We start from the raw sequence: 16,411 nt of genomic DNA on the forward strand, positions 1-16,411 counted from the left end.
AAAAAAAAAAAAGACAGTCTCTCAACCAATAGCTAAGCGTATAGTGGTGTACACCATCCCATTCCAGTATATATAGGAAGTGCAAATAGGAGGACTGTGGTCCAAGCCACAGGGGACAAAAACATATGATCCTACCCTTAAATGTAAATTAAAACAAGAAGGGCTTGGGAATGTGGCTCAAATTACAGAGTTCTTGCCTTGCAAGGGCAAGAAGGGGGAAAATTCTTTTCCTCAATTGTTTCCCCTAAGATTTGAAAATCTAATTGTATCATGTACTTTTTTACTTAAGATGTATGTGTACGTGCATGCTAGTACTAGGGCTTGAACTCAGGGCCGAGCTTTCATGCCCAAGGCTGGTGCTCTACTACTTGATCCACAGCTCTACTTCCAGCATTTTGGAGATATGAGTCTCACAGATTTTCCTGCTCAGGCTGTCATCGAACCTCAAATCCTCAGATCTCAGCCTCTTGAGTGGCTTCATGCTCTCACTCAGCTCTTTTGCTCACAGTTTATACTCCACCAACTTGAATTGTGCCTCCTGTTGTAGCTTTTTTCCTGGATAATTGGAGATGATTTTCTCTAGTTGTTTGCCTGGGTGGGTTCAAACCCCAATCCTCAGATCTCAGTCTCCTGAGAATGTAGGATTACAGGTATGAGCCACAGTGCCCAGTTACACAGTATTTCTTTAGAACAGATTCCTAGATAGGGAGCTATTCATCAAAAGAGCATGGAAAAAAACTATAAAAAGCATGAATATTTTTGGTTTTTATACATACTGCTTTAAAAGTAAAATGTACATCCACTTATAATCTACCAGCAATGAGTTTCATTTCTCCTTTATCATTTTTTGGGGAGTCAGTACTGAGTCTTAAACTCAGGATCTGAGCACCCCCCCCCAGCTTGTTTTGCTCAAGGCTAGGGCCTTACCATGTGAAGTATCTCCACTTCTGGCATTTGGTTGTTAATTGGAGATAAGATTCCCATGGACTTTCCTTTCTCAGCTGGCCTTCAAACTGTGACCATCAGCTCTCAGCGTCCTTAATAGGTGTGAGCCATCAGTGCCTGGCATTCATTTTTATTTTTTATTAATGGAAGATGTGAGAGCAGTTGTCTTATTATTATTTGGATGTGCACAATTTGACCAATAATAAAGTTAAAGATGCTTGTACTTCGTGTTTTCTTTTGTTTCTTTTCTCCTTCCTTCCTTCCTTCCTTCCTCTCTTCCTTCCTTCCTCCCTTCCTTCCTTCCTTCCTTCCTTCCTTCTTTCTTTCCTTCCTTTCTTTATTTTGAGACTGGGGCATGAACTCAGGACCTTTGTTTGCCAGACAGGTACCTCTATGACTGAACCATGCCTCCAGCCTTAGAGATAATTTTACATATTTGTGAACCATTTGAGCTTTTCTTCTTAGTATGTAGCTCTTGTTTTTGTTTATTGAGATTCTTATGCTGGTCTAGACTTAGACCTAAAGCATATTTCTCCCATCTCAGATAACTGCATTGATTTACTGAAAATTTTATGGTAAACTTTAGGAAAATAGGAACACTTGTTTGGAAGAATGAAATATACAACTGGGTCTCATGTCAAGTTTCTATGTTGATTAATGAAAGGTATTCAGTCTCAACTGCTCAGTTCATTTATTATTTGGTCCTTCAGAAAAAGTTGAAAATACCTTTCAGTGAGTACTGTTTACATATAATGTAACAAGAATTGTGCCATGTCTGTTGCTCCATTAACAAATTTTATCCTCACAACAAAGGTAGGAACTATTACTTCCTTTTTACATATGGAGGCCAGAAAGTTGAATAATGTATCTAAGGTCATCCGGCTAACCAGCAGCAGAACTCAGATTTACATCTGGACGCTGAAGTCTAATCCAGAGCTTGTAACCATTCTGCTACCTTGCTACTATGAAAAGTTTGAAACTAAGAATTTCAACAAGAACCAGAAAGAAGAGACTCAGTAACCATGAGCAAAATGAAAAGACATTCAAACCTAAGTTATTCATTTTGCACATTAAAAAAAATGTACAATCTCTGTAAGAACCGGACAAAAATGTCTGCTCTGAGATTAACTAAAAACCATAAACAGCATGAAGGTAATCATAGAAAAAAAGCTTCTAAACCCAAAGCAGCTCTGATTTCTAATCTCTTAAAGAATGGTAATTATGAGGCCCTAAGATGTGGTTAAATGCCTCAAGGAGAACTGAAATAATGACACTTAACAGAAGGTGAAAGAAAAAGTTAGTAAATTCCAAACCCGTCTGGATTTTATAAACCAGACACCCACCTAGGAAGGGAGAGATGGATGAGAAATGGTGCTTAGTAGCCTAACCTGCAAACAACGAACTACTGAACACATAAAACACAAAAATCAACTGTAGGAATCACACGCAACTAAATTTGGAAAGAAGAATCTCTGCAGATGAAAATAGACGGGGAGAATAGTCCTATAAGCAAGGCAATACTTAGATTTGCACACTATAAACACCTATTTCAGACAAGCAAGAAGAGACACAAGCCTCCATTTGAAAAACAAAGGCTGACCTTGAGTTTTGCGATTTAAACCTAGAGAAATCAGTAGAGAACAAAAGGTAAGTCCAATAATGAAAAAATCTATTTGCCCTCAAAAAATGAGTTTAAACTTTATTTCAACCACAATAAGAAAAATACAGCATGAAAGTTGAGAAATAATTTTGAAGTTTCATGAAAACAATATACTGATATGAAGGGGCTTTTGAGTCCTTTCAAAAAGAAAATTCATTATATGAGCCATCAAATGAAAAGTAAATGTGGCTGTTCATCAGTTTCTTAGTAGGGCTTGAACTCAGGACCTCCATCTTGCTTAGCTTGCTTCCTTACAGCCAGCACGATATTGAAGGCATGCCTCCAGTCCAGCATTTGGCTGGTTAATTGGAGATGGAGTTTTTCAGACTTTTCTATCCAGGCTGGCTTTGCACCTTGATCCTCCCTGATTAGCTGAGATTATAGCCACCAAGTACTTGTATATCAATTTCTAATGCATGGCTTTAGGTAGTTTACTTCGATTACTACATAATATTAGTATGTAAACACAAAACAAACTTCAACATTGTAACAAAACCTATGACTTAGAATTTGGTGTGTTATTTTGTGCGCTGAGAAGTAAATGATGCTTCTTGAGTATGCTGAGCATAAGCTCAACAACTAAACACTATCAATGTTAAAAATCCATAGCAGGGTTTCTCAACCTCAGTACTGTTGATATCTGGGGCTAGATAATTCTTTGCTGTGGGGCTGTTCTGTGCATCGTAGGATTTAAGCAGCAGTCTTGCATCTCTACTAGATTCCGGATGCATTCTTCCCCCATTATGGTACTCAAACTATTTGCAAACATTGCCAAATGCCCCCTAGTGGAGGAAGTCATCTCTGTCATTTCCTGTGTGGAAACGGTATAAATGAGCAAAAATATAAGATTTGAATATTACTTCAAATTTAAAGTTTCTATGCTCACTCATTTTACCTGAAGTCCTTAGAGAAATCTTGATTTAACCATTTTTAATTTTACATAATTTAAGTTGTATTAAAATCAAGCTGCATTTAAAAATTAAACAATGTAAAAGACATAACCAAAAGGAATTTATTTCTTTATCCTTTCCCTCAGATGTAAGGACATTCAAACTTCAGGTTATTTCCTTAGTATTTTCTTCCATTCATACAGCTTGATAGTGAGCTCTAGTAAGACATCATCTAGTAAGACAAGGCACTAAAGGTTGATACATATCATTATTGCTACTCAAGAGGCTGAGATCTGGAGAGCTGAGGCTCAAAACCAGCTCAGGCAGGAAAAATGCACATGATTCCATCTCCAAATTAATCAAAAACCTAGGCTGGAGGTATAGCTAAAGTGGTAGAGTATGGTAGAGTACCAGTTGAGCAAACTATTCAAGCAAGTGTGCAAGACCTTGAATTCAAACCCTGGTAAAAAAAAAAAGATGTCATCATGAAAAAAGTGCAATCATTCTATCCAATGTTAAAAAAAGACATCATCTATTGACCTTATGTTATAGTATAAATTGACATTTTATTTTAGTAGTTGGCAATTTAACATTCTTATGCAACACTCCTATTTCTCCAATAAATGTACTGTTTTTGCTAAGTCAATGCCAAAGTATAACTAGGATTATATGGGCATTGTACCATGTAGTAGTAAATTGCATCGTATAATAATTATACTTGATTTTTTATATTTTTTCCCAGACAAAACTTAAAATCCCCATTTATTTATTTTTTATTTATTTGTGCTGGTCCTGGGGCTTGAACTAGGGCGTGGGTGCTGTCCTTGCACCTCTTTTGCTCAAGGCTAGCACTCTACCACTTCTGGATTTTTCTAAGCCATTTATTGGAGATAAGAGACTCACAAACTTTCCTGCCAAGGCTAGCTTAGAACCACAATCCTCAGATCTCAGCATCCCACGGGGCTAGAATTAAAAGTATGGGCCACCAGTGCCCAGCCCTGCTTATTTTTTTTTTTTAAGTAAAATCTTTTAGGGGAGTTATATGTTCACAAAAAATTGAACTATTTTCCTTCTGTTCAAGGATTTCCTATATATCTGTATTCTTACACATGCATAATTTCCTCCAATATCAACATTCCACACTACAGTGGTACCTTTGTAAACATGTTATGGTTTGGATATCAGTGTCTCCCCAAAGGCTCATGCATTGGAAGCTTAGTCCGTGGCTGGTAGATTCAATCATTAAGAGGTGATTTAATCATAAAGGCTCTGATCTAACTAATGGATTCATTTACTGATAAACTGATAACTGAATCGACATTAGGAAATGGTGGAAACTAGAAGGTGAAGCTGGTTAGAAGAGGTGAGATACTGGAAGTATCTATCTTCTGCCTTGGAAGTATATATCTTCTGCCTAGCACCTTCCACACTCACTTTGCTTTCCATTTGCCATAAATTGAGCCGCCGTGTTTCACCACCTATTCCTGGCCATAATGTTTAGCCTCACTTCAGTCCCCCGGCATTGGAGCCAACCCTCATTATGGGCTTAGGTCAAGCCCCTGGACTGGCACTAAGGGCTAGTGAGCCCTCTTTCCACATAAGGATAAAATGAGAGGACTTTCACCAGAATCTGGCCAGGTTAACACTTTTTTTTGGGGGGGGAGTCCAGTCGTGGAGCCTGAACTCTGGGCCTGGGCGCTGTCCCTCAGCTCTTCAGCTCAAGGCTAACGCTCTATCACTTGAGCCACAGTGCCACTTTCGGCTTTCATTTTGCTTATGTGGTGCTGAGGAATCGAATCCAGGGCCTCAGGCATGCAAGGCAAGCACTCTACCACTGAGCCACCTTCCCAGCCCCAGGCTAACACTTTTATATTAGACTTCCAACCTCTAGAATTACAAAAAAAAAAAATCAGTTCTTTTTGTTTATAAGCCTCCCAGTATATAGTATTGTGTTATAGAAATCCAAACTGGTTAATGCACACACACACACACACACACACACAAACACACACACACAAAACTCAGAGATGCCTATGCTAATTACCACTTTGAGAATAAACTCTCACAAGAATGTCAAATTGTAAAAAAAAAAAGAATGTCAAATTGTACAATTTAATGATGATATTAAAATACATGATTATTACAAAATACTCCAACAAAACAAATAAAGTGGTAGATGGAATGGATTATCTGTTTTCTTTTTTACTTTGTTTCTTTAAAGGGAACATCTTACCTCACCACTGCTGATGCTTTGCAATATTATGTGTTGGTTTTTGGTAACTGTCATTGTATCAGTTGGAGAAGAGTTTGTATCATGACAAATGTCAAGCAATGATTCAGCATGTCTTTCTGTTAAAAGGAAACATATTATGCTTCGATAAGATTCATCTCTAACAATTTCACAGGGAGATCTAGTTCTAATTCTTAAGGCAGCTTTATTTTCTCAGATTTTCCTGACATAATGGTTTTGGATCTTAATGACGCTTCAGGCAATATTTTTCACAGGAAGAGATGCAAGAACAAATAATCCACCGGTGTTTGTCAGTTTTTCCAAATACCTGGGAAAAACAACTTGAAAGAAAAAAATATTTTAGATTCAGAGTTTCAGAGATTTCCATTCGTGGTCACGTGGCTCCATCACTGTGGGACTATAGGAAGGCATGGCAGAATACAATGCCTGGAGCATGTGCCAGAGAAGACTGCTTACATCATGGTAGTTAGGAAGCAGAGAGAACTAGAGAGCAGGGCTGGGAAGTTGGCTCAGTGGTAGAGTGTTTGCCTTGCATGCCTGAGGCCCTGGGTTTGATTCCTCAGCACCACATAAGCAAAAAAGAAAAAAGCCGGAAGTGGCGCTGTGACTCAAGTGGTAGAGCGCTAGCCTTGAGCTGAGGGACAGTGCCCAGGCCCAGAGTTCAGGACCGGACCCCCCCCCCAAAAGGAGAACTAGAGAACAAGGAAAAGGCCTAAGACAAGCTATAGAGGACACACCCAAATAACTTGTTTCTGCCAATTTAGCCTCCACTTCCAAAAATTTTTATCATGCTACCAAATTATGAATCCATCAGTGAATGAATCCATTGATTAGGTCAGAATTCTTATATTCCAATTACCTTTCAGTGATGGATCTACCAGTTAGGGAATAAGCCATCAAGCCTTTTGGGGGACACTTTATATCTAAACTCCAAAATAGGCAGCTAAATCTTTTGTTATTTAAAAAGACTTTGATGGTAATTATGACTGTTCAAAAAAATAGATACCTAGAGATTTTAAGCAAGTGAATTATTTCATTTAAAGCTCACTCCATTAATTCCTGAACACCTATCAAATCATAAGTTCTAGGAAGAATTAACAGTTACTCAGGGTCAGATTTTGGCTCAAGGTAAATTGAATATGTTCCTACTTAATGGCTACATTGTCATTTCAGTCCTCTTTGTGGGTTGCTAGAACATAAGAGAGAGCCTTTGAAACTTCTAAAGCCTCTTCCAGTGGCCAGGTAAAGGACATTCTCTTCTTTGGGGGGTCCATGCACAGACAAGGACTTCTGCTTTTCACAAGAATGACCCCTCATATGCACTTCTGCTGGTGAATAGTTGGGATGAAACGTTTTTATGTATCCCAACTAGATTCTGTGACACATACATACATTGTTCAGCGTAGCAAAGCCTGTGCTGGCTTTGCCAATCATAGCTTTTCATTGTCTGAATTTCCATACTGGAGCATCATGGGGAATGAGGATGATTTCAACACAATCTGCTAACAACTAAAAGAGCAATGCAGATACTTTCAGACTATCCAGTAATTCCAAAAATTTAGACCATACCATATTTTTTTCTTTAGTGGCTGGAAGGAGATATTATAAAGTTAAATAAACAGTGAGTAGCTGTTATCTCTGCAAACCTTTGGGACTGATTTGCCTTGGGCAATGTGGCTAACTGGAATTCCTAATGATGATCTGGAAATCACATTTGCCCTACAGTTTTTCAGGACAACCCTCAGTGCACTTCCCACTTTGCATTTAAAGACACATGACAGTTTGAACACCAGAGACTCCGGGTTAATTCCAAGGGATATTACTATCATAACTTCTACCATCCTGACCCTTCAAAGAAAAATTTAAAAAAAAAAACATGGAATCTTTCAATGACTAGAGCTTCTCCCATGAAAACAAAACAAAATTGAACAAGGGATCTATATTTAGACTATCTTCACCATATTGTTACTGTGTTTTCCTTCTTTATTCTTACCATCTACCTTCTGACTTGATGCTTCCATTGAAACTCTTCCTTTGCACATCTGCCTATAATCCCTTTTCCAAGCTGACATTGTTTTTCACTCTTTCCTTAACTCTTTCTGAATGTTCTTCTTTCCTCCTTCATGCCTTAGTGCTCATGTACACTCCACTCCCCAATCCCAGGTGCCCTTCCTTAGCAAAGTCCTCTGCCAGTTTCCCACCATCGTCAATACTTCAACCATCTCACCGGCTGCCATGTCCTCACAATCTGCTGCTGTGGAGAACTCCCAAACTCTCACACCAATCTATCCTTTTCCCACAAGGCCAGTCCTACATGAACTCCCATGCTTCTATCCAATTCTATGTTTTAAAACTTATTATCTTCCTGCTTGGTACCCTTACCAAACCAGAACGTCATCCCAGCTTTGCATCTCTAAATTCTGCAAATTTCACTTTAGCACCTCTCACACCTACTACCACACCCCATTCAGCAACTTTGCACTACTGGTTCTTACCACTAGGGTTGTGGATATATCTAGTTTCCCTTCCAATCCACCTTACACAATAGGAATAGGTTAATTTCCCCAGTGCATGGATTTCATTCATCTCTGGCTTAAAATTCTTTAGTAATTTTGTTTTATTGAGAAAAAATATATATATCCTTTAGCCTGACTTTTAAGATTCCATGGACCCAGTTTCTTAATTTATCCAAGCTCTTATTTCTCAGTTCTCTAAAATTCTCTCCCTCCCTCCCCCCCACTCTGGCTGGTACTAGGGCTTGATTTCAGAGTTTTGTACATTTGTGTTTTTTGCTCATAGTTGTCACTACCACTTAAGCCATGCTTCCAGTCTGGCATTTTGCTGATTAACTGGAGACAAACTCTTCTCTCTGGGCTAACTTTGAACCATGATTCTTCTAGGTGTCATCTTCCTGAATAGTTTAGGATTACAGGCATGAGCCATTTGGGGTTCTGGCATGCACTTTTTGTCCCCCCAGTATTTTTGCTCCTGAGATAAGCTAAACTTACAACATTGTGCAGAAAGTTAATGAAATCTCCATCCCCTCTGTAAAATAGCTTATATTAGTTATACAGAGTGGAATGAAATTCCTTTCTTGTTTCAAAGTTCAGATTCTCACCTTTCCCATGAGATACTTTTCAGGTATAATCTTATCCCCTGCCCCAGAAACTCCTAACAAAAACTCAATCAAACAATAAAAGCTAAGCAGCTCTGACTTCAACGATGTCCTCTGGATGATCCTGCACACATTCAAGTATGTGTGTCAGGCTTCTTTGCATCCGTTGGAGCACATAATCATATGTTCTATGGAGTCACTGCTTAATAAGTAGTTGTTGGTTTTAAAAAATAGTCAGTTTGAATTTCTTAATAGATCAACCCAACACACACAAAAAGAAGATCTTCAAATAGGGCTTTTTGTTTGTTTGGGCAATGTATACATGGAATACAGAGGTTTACCTGGTTTTGGCAGAAAATTCATTAGGATGTCCAGTAACTGTTGCTTCCTCAAACTCTCTATTTGTGACACATAATGTATTGCTGATTTTCCACTGAAATCACAGAGTTTAGGGTCTCTAGGAAGAATTGAATCAACATTAAATATTATTCAGTTAAATCTGTTGAAAAGGGAGAACAATATAGGAGGGAAAATCACTGACATCAAATAAATAAAAGGTTCTCCTGGGTAGTTGGGGGAGGGTAACAGTAATGATTTAAAATTAAATAAAGGATAACAATTTTCTAAATATAAATAGTTGGATTTTATTTTAGCTAATTCCCATCCCCATTCTAAAGCCATTCTAAGATTTGCAGAAAATTTCCCACTTTGAACAAAATTTTCAAAATTCACAAGTCAAGTAAAAAGAAACACCTTACTAAACTATTGCTTCCGAGTAGGTAGTTAATTCTTGACATTTCTTTTTCCTAATACTAATAACTATCCCTTTTATCCTTCAAGATGGTAAGGTGGCACAGACACTTTTTAAAGTTAACTTACACTTAGCAGTAGCATGCCTGTCTAGGCTTTTGGTCAAAGCCAAGTACTTCATAAAATAAATTAAAACTAATTATGATCCCCATCTGCCTACTTACAGACTCTTAGCTGAGTGGGTCTATCTTTTTATAAAAGCCAAAGTATCCCTTTCCACATTATGTGCCTTTTTCCTTTGCCCTAGGTTTAAGTACAACTGCCTGATCTAAAAACCTTCCCCAACATCTTGGACATCTGTGTTGATCTGAATCCTTACATCCGATACTGACTCAAAGAGATCCAAAGGGTAAATGATGAGCATCCTATTAATAGATTGTGGTGAGGAAAATCACTCCGTCATATTGTGGGACAGGAACAAGCTGATCATTGTCCTCAACCTAAAGGCTTCCAATCTGTGTCTCTGTTGCTATGAACAGAGTAAGGTGCTGTGAGTTGCAACAATATCCTCTTGTGGCCTTTCTCTATGAAAGGTCACAATTCAAAAGAAATATCATAGAACAAAGAATGGGGGAGCTGCCACTGCTTTAAGAATGCAGCCTTTATCAAGGCACTCCATTTCAGAGTTTGCTCCTGTGCTTATACTAATGTTTTTCTTTGATATTTTTAATCTCCTGTATTTTGCACCCCAACACAGACCTATTAAATCCATTGTGTGGTATCTAGCAATCTGTACTTTGAACAATCACTCCTAGCAGTTTATTAATAATAAGGTCTGAGATAGCTTCAAAATTGTATTTTCATTATACTGATGCTTTTATGATCATTCACATCTTTGAACATACTTCTTTCTTGGTATAATCTCCTCTTTTTTCTTATACATAAAATTTATGTGAAATACTGAGAAAGAGCTGGTCTATCTGTTCTTATCTGTTTACAATTTTTCTGGGTAACAGTAATTGAAATCTATACCTTTTTTTAAAAATTAACTTGTATCAGTTATATTTGGTTTCCTCCACACATGTCAATACTGTATTCCAATCAATTTCATCTCTCTACCACCCTTCCTGAACTCAGAAATCTATAATTCTAACATAAAAACCTGCTTATTAACATTATTATTTCTCTCCCATCTTTTATTTTTTAATTTTTACTTTTTAATCCTCCCCCCCCCTTTTTTATTTTCTGATCCTGAGGCTTGAACTCAAGGCCTGGGCACTGTCCCTGAGTCTCTTTGTGCTCAAGGCCAGCACTCTACCACTTGAGCCACAGAGGCCACTTTTGTTTATTTCTGAGTAGTTTATTGGAGATAAGAGTCTATTGGACTTTGGCTGGCTTTGAATTGAGATACTTAGATCTCAGCCTCCTGAGTAGCTAGGATTACAGGTGTGAGCCACAGATGCCTAGTTAATCATATTAATTTTAAGGCAATTGTTTAGCTACCTCCTAAAAGAGCATTTGATATATAACTGCCAGATAACTAAAAAGCACTGTTATAAATTGCTTTTCATAAACTGACAATACATTTCAAGATAATTAATAACATGTTGGAAGTAGGAAGTTGCTTATTCAAGAAGTATTTATATACTATCATTTAATGAATATTGTTCAATTTCTCTTACTATAATAAATACTTGAGGCAGGCTAAAAAAATATTCAATATTCCACTGGGCGCCCGTGGCTCATGCCTGTAATCCTAGCTACTCAGGAGGCTGAGATCTGCAGATCGTGGTTCAAAGCCAGCCCAGGCAGGAAAGTCCATGAGACTCTTATCTCCAATAAACCAGTAGAAAACAAGAAGTGGCGCTGTGGTTCAAGTGGTAGAGTACTCGCCTTGAGCTGAAGAGTGCAAGAACAGTGCCCAAGCCCAGAATTCAAGCCCTACAGCCAACCAAAAAAAAAAAAAATTCAATATTCCTAGTAACTGGCAAAACAGTAATTACTTAAACAAAAAAAAGAAAGGGTTGGATATCTTAAAAGCAGTAAATAGTCAACAGTGGCATACCTTTTTGCAATTGTGCAATCATTTTTATTGACACTGCATGTATATGTAAAGGCTGGAGATATAGTTTAGTGGTAGAGCACTTAACTAGCATGCAAGAGGTCCAGGTTCAATCTCCAGCACTAGAAAAAACTCAAAACAAAAGACTTGTATACGTATACATGTATATGTGTGAGTGTGAAAATATATACATGGGAGAACAAGCTATATGTCTGTTTTCATGTGATTTTTGTAAATAACAATGGAATGGATGTCTTTCAGCTTAGTACCGATTGACCACTCATACTCACGCATGATGACGAAGGAGCTCAGACAAAACTTCCACAGGCCTGTAGACTCTCAACAGATCAAGACTCTCAAACAGGTCCACATCTCTTACAGCCAACATCAGAGGGGTCAGGCCATGTTGGTTTGGGAAATTTATATCCAGGAACTCTTCGGATGCCTTTGTAAATATGAAGTTTTATTTCTATTACACTTATTTAAAATAACATTTGCATTTTCATCATTGGATGAAGTCTCATTTTAACTTTTGTTTAAATGTTAACTTTTTTAGGGGCAAATGGGATGCTAGGGGTCATGTACACTGATGTTGAACTACACCCCCAACCTTAACTTCAGTACATTCTTTCTCAGTATTTATCCTGAGAAGGAGGTGAAAGAACACAGCCTGACACACATACAGACAAACAGGTAAATAGTCTTGGACCTAGGTTTCATTTTCAACTCCATAAAAGCTAGCTTTTTAACCTCCTCAATAAATTGTAAAAGGAATACCTTTTATTTTACTTTTTAAAATATTTGTTTATTTATTCATATTTTTGGAAACAATCTTGTTCAAATCTGTCTTGCATTTTATTTGCAAATCTCACAACCCTACTTGCTGACCTTCAGTGTCCTGAAGGTCATTATTCCAGTTGAAATAGTGGAGCCTTTCTTTCAGGATTATTTTGATGATTTAGAGCTAGAAGGTGATCATCAGCCAAGTTCTAACACATAGTATGTGTTCAACAAACATTTTTTTGACTGAACAAATTATTCACAATGACAATACAGTTAATTTAGCTATATATAATCAAATGGAGGTGGACATACAAATGTGATTACTTGGACAATTTAGAACTGCAAAGCCACAGGGAGACAAAAATATCCAAATTTATCATTTCATAAATAAAAGTAACACTAGCCTCCATCTTTATTTTTGTTCCTGCCATTGTAGCCCTGGTAGCTTCTCAGCTAGCTCAACTTCTCTTGGGACACAGTAGAGATAATAATATTACTTCAGCCAGGTGCTGCGGGAATTAATTAGTCAATTTTTTTCAGCCTCTGAGAAGAAACTACTTCTTATATCAATGCTTATTATTAGCTAGAACCAATATGAACATTTTGAGCTAAAAATCAGATTGCAATAGCACATGCATTTGGCCTCTCTGGATCTAATTTACAAACACTCATTTCTTTTGTGGTTTTTTTTTGGGGGGGGGTCCGGTCGTGGGGCCTGAACTCTGGGCTTGGGCGCTGACCCTCAGCTCTTCAGCTCAAGGTTAGCGCTCTACCGCTTGAGCCACAGCGCCACTTCCGGCTTTTTCTGTTTATGTGGTGCTGAGGAATCGAACCCAGGGCCTCATGCATGCAAGGCAAACACTCTATCACTGAGCCACCTTCCCAGCCCATACAAACACTCATTTCTTAAAGCTTCATTTCTAAATCATCAGAGGTGACAAATGTGTTATAAAGATTGTTTTTGGATTACAATTTCATCTGTCAAGACATGATTAAAATAAAAGGTCTTGTCTTTCAGAAAAAAAGGCTAAGCTTTTCATAATGTATGGAGATTTTAGACTATTATCTAGTACAACAAAAGAATTTAAACCACCATTTGGTTTTTGTCAGATCTACCCTCAAACTCTACGTGACTAGAATACCTTGTACTTCTTCAACTGTTTGTGTCTTTACCATAAGGGATTAGAAGAAACTGTTTCCTAGCAGCAATTGATTTTCTTTCAGCTAGAAGATCACATGGTTCTGACAGTATCTTTAAAGGTAAATGTCAAGAGTAGACAATTGCCAATAATTAACTGCCTTGGTTATGCTTATGATTTCACAAGGTGCATTGGGAGAAAAGCATCCATAGGTAGGAAATCTAAATGAAAGGATCAATACCTTCAAAAGTCAGCATTTGAAAAATGTATCCTCTTATGTCCTTTAGTCACAGCTAAATATTATGCAAGGCACAGGCTTTCTGATTCCCTTTTCAGGATAAAGATAATAACTGCATCTGGTCCAAAGGGATCTAAACAGCAATTGTGCAAATAGCAATGATGTCAAGGGAACTCCTCTGGGCAAGATGACAGTAATCCTCTGGGTGCTTCCTAAGAGTATCATTTCCCAGGGTGCTGCCTTGCTTCTTCTAGCATTCAGTGAGAGGAAAATGGAAATAGGCTATGGCTGTGTTCTTTTATTATCTTGTTTCAAACCTCAGTAACTCTTTCCTTCCTTCCTTCTCTCTTTCTTTCCTTCCTTCCTCCCTTCCTTTATTTTGATCTCTCTCTGTGTCTTTCTGTCTCTCTTTGCTCTCAGTTTCTCTGTCTTTCAGTCTTTCCGTCTTTCAGTCTGCCCCTCACTGTCTCCCTCTCTATTGGAGATTATACTGTTTGCTAGGCAGGCACTCTACTTCTTGACTCACAACCAGGTTAACCTCATTTCTTTCTCATTTCCTGCCTTTAAAAATAACTTATTTGTGGCTGGGATGTGGCTTAATGATAAGAGTGCTCACTTAGTATTCATGACGCCCTGGGTCTTATTCCTCAGTACCGTATAAACAGAAAGAAAAACTGGAAGTAGCACTGTGGCTCAAGTGGTAGAGTCCTAGCCTTGAGCAAAAGAAGCTTGACACAGTGCTCAGGCCCTGAGTTCAGACCCCAGGAGTAGCAAAAAACTTATTTGCCTTTAACAAGACTGTACTTGGGGCTGGGAAGGTGGCTCAGTTGTAGAGCACTTGCCTTGCATGCATGAGGCCCTGGGTTTGATTCCGCAGCACCACATAAGCGAAAAGAAAGAAGCCGGAAGTGGCGCAATGGCTCAAGTGGTAGAGTGTTAGCCTTGAGCTGAAGAGCTGAGGGACAGTGCCCAGGCCCAGAGTTCAGGCTCCACAAGTGGATCCCCCCCCCAAAAAAAAGACTGTATTCTTCTTATCAACTACTCTCCCATCCCAGGTAGAAGTAAACATTAATTTAACTAACCAGTAAGTGTTGAAGTTGCTCAAGATCACCTTGCCATGAACTTTGTAGAAGCTGCATTTGGGGAGCCTGGATTCCATTGACTTCCAAGAGCTGTCTTTGAATATTACAGTTAGCTACATGGACTGCAGTTTGGTTGTTGTAATTGCAAAGGGTGATGTCTGCTCCCTTTTCCAGAAGAAGTCCAACTACCTGCAACAGAAGAGCACTTTTATGTAACATTGTTGCATACCAACTGAACCTTCAGAGGTGGGTTGAAAATCAACTTAGATGTAACTCTGATTTATAATAAAACAGAGGAGAATGAAAGGGAGAATGAAAATAAAGGTCATGTTTGCACATACTTGGATTCAGAAGTACTTTAAAGGTAGAAGTAGGAGGCTAAGTAAACTTACTAGAGCAAAAGTTTGAGACTCTATCTTAAACATGAGAAGCAAGAAGAGTTAGGGACATAGTTCAATCCCTGAGGTCAAACCTCAGTATTATAATAAAAATAATAATAACAAAGTGTGTGTGTTGCGTGTGTGTGTGTGTGCGCGCGTGCACGCGCGTGTAGAGTTGTAGGCTGGAATATAGTTCAGCAGCACAGTGCTCCCATGTATAAGCCCTGGATTTGGTCCCCAGCACAACAATAAATAAATAAAGGGTTGGTTTGGATACAAGTAACTTCTATTTGCATTTTAAATTTGGGAAACAAAAATCTCTGCAATGTTGAATATTTCTGGGCACTTATTTTTAAAATTATTTTTGTGCTGGGCTTAGGGTTTGAACTCAGGGTCTGGGTGCTGTCCCTGATATTTTTTTGCTCAAGGTTTGGGTCACAGCTCCACTTCTGGCATTTTTTGGTGCTTAATTACTAAGAGTCTCAAGGACTTTCCTGCTCAAGCTTGATCCTCAGATCTCAGCCTTCTGAGTAACTAGAATTACAGACATGAGCCACCAGTCTCCAGTTGGGCACTTTTTATTTATTTATTTATTTTTGTCGGTCGTGGGGCTTGAACTCTGGGCCTGGGCGCTGTCCCTCAGCTCTTCAGCTCAAGGCGAGTGCTCTACCACTTGAGCTACAGCGCCACTTCCGGTTTTCTAGTGCTTTATTGGAGATAGGAGTCTCACAGTCTCTCCTGCCCGGGCTGGCTTTGAACCGCAATCCTCAGATCTCAGCCTCCTGAGTAGCTAGGATTACAGGCGTTAGCCACCAGCGCCCAGCTCCAGTTGGGCACTTTTTAAAATTCAGGTATATATCTTTTTTCTCTTCTCATCCCATTCCCCAAGGATTAAACCAAAAGCTTTGTGCTCTCTGGGCAGATGCTCTACTACCGAGCTATAGTTACAGCTCAAGTAATATCAATGACAAATATTTCAACTGCAAATATTTCTTCAAGTGTTTCAAAGGAGAGAGTGAACTACAGTCAAAGTGGTAAAGTGATTATTTGTTGAACAAATATGGATTGGGTATCCGGTATGTATCAAGAATCGTCATTATGGGGCTGGGAAGGTGG

General features: G+C 38.5%; 1 protein-coding gene across 1 annotated transcript in view; it reads right to left on the minus strand.

Annotated features, from left to right (window-relative positions):
• Map3k19 (mitogen-activated protein kinase kinase kinase 19) overlaps window positions 1–9,224 on the minus strand; it is a 47,588-nt gene extending 38,364 nt beyond the window's left edge. Inside the window, exons 1-2 of the mRNA XM_013030800.1 lie at window positions 9,203–9,224; window positions 5,729–5,844 (exon numbers count right to left, since the gene is read on the minus strand). Coding sequence (XP_012886254.1) covers window positions 5,729–5,844; window positions 9,203–9,224 — 138 coding nt within the window. The remainder of the gene's footprint in view (window positions 1–5,728; window positions 5,845–9,202) is intronic.
• Window positions 9,225–16,411: the final 7,187 nt, after the last annotated feature.

The sequence above is a fragment of the Dipodomys ordii genome, unplaced genomic scaffold, assembly GCF_000151885.1.
Source record: "Dipodomys ordii isolate 6190 unplaced genomic scaffold, Dord_2.0 Scaffold133, whole genome shotgun sequence".
Lineage (NCBI taxonomy): Eukaryota > Metazoa > Chordata > Mammalia > Rodentia > Heteromyidae > Dipodomys > Dipodomys ordii.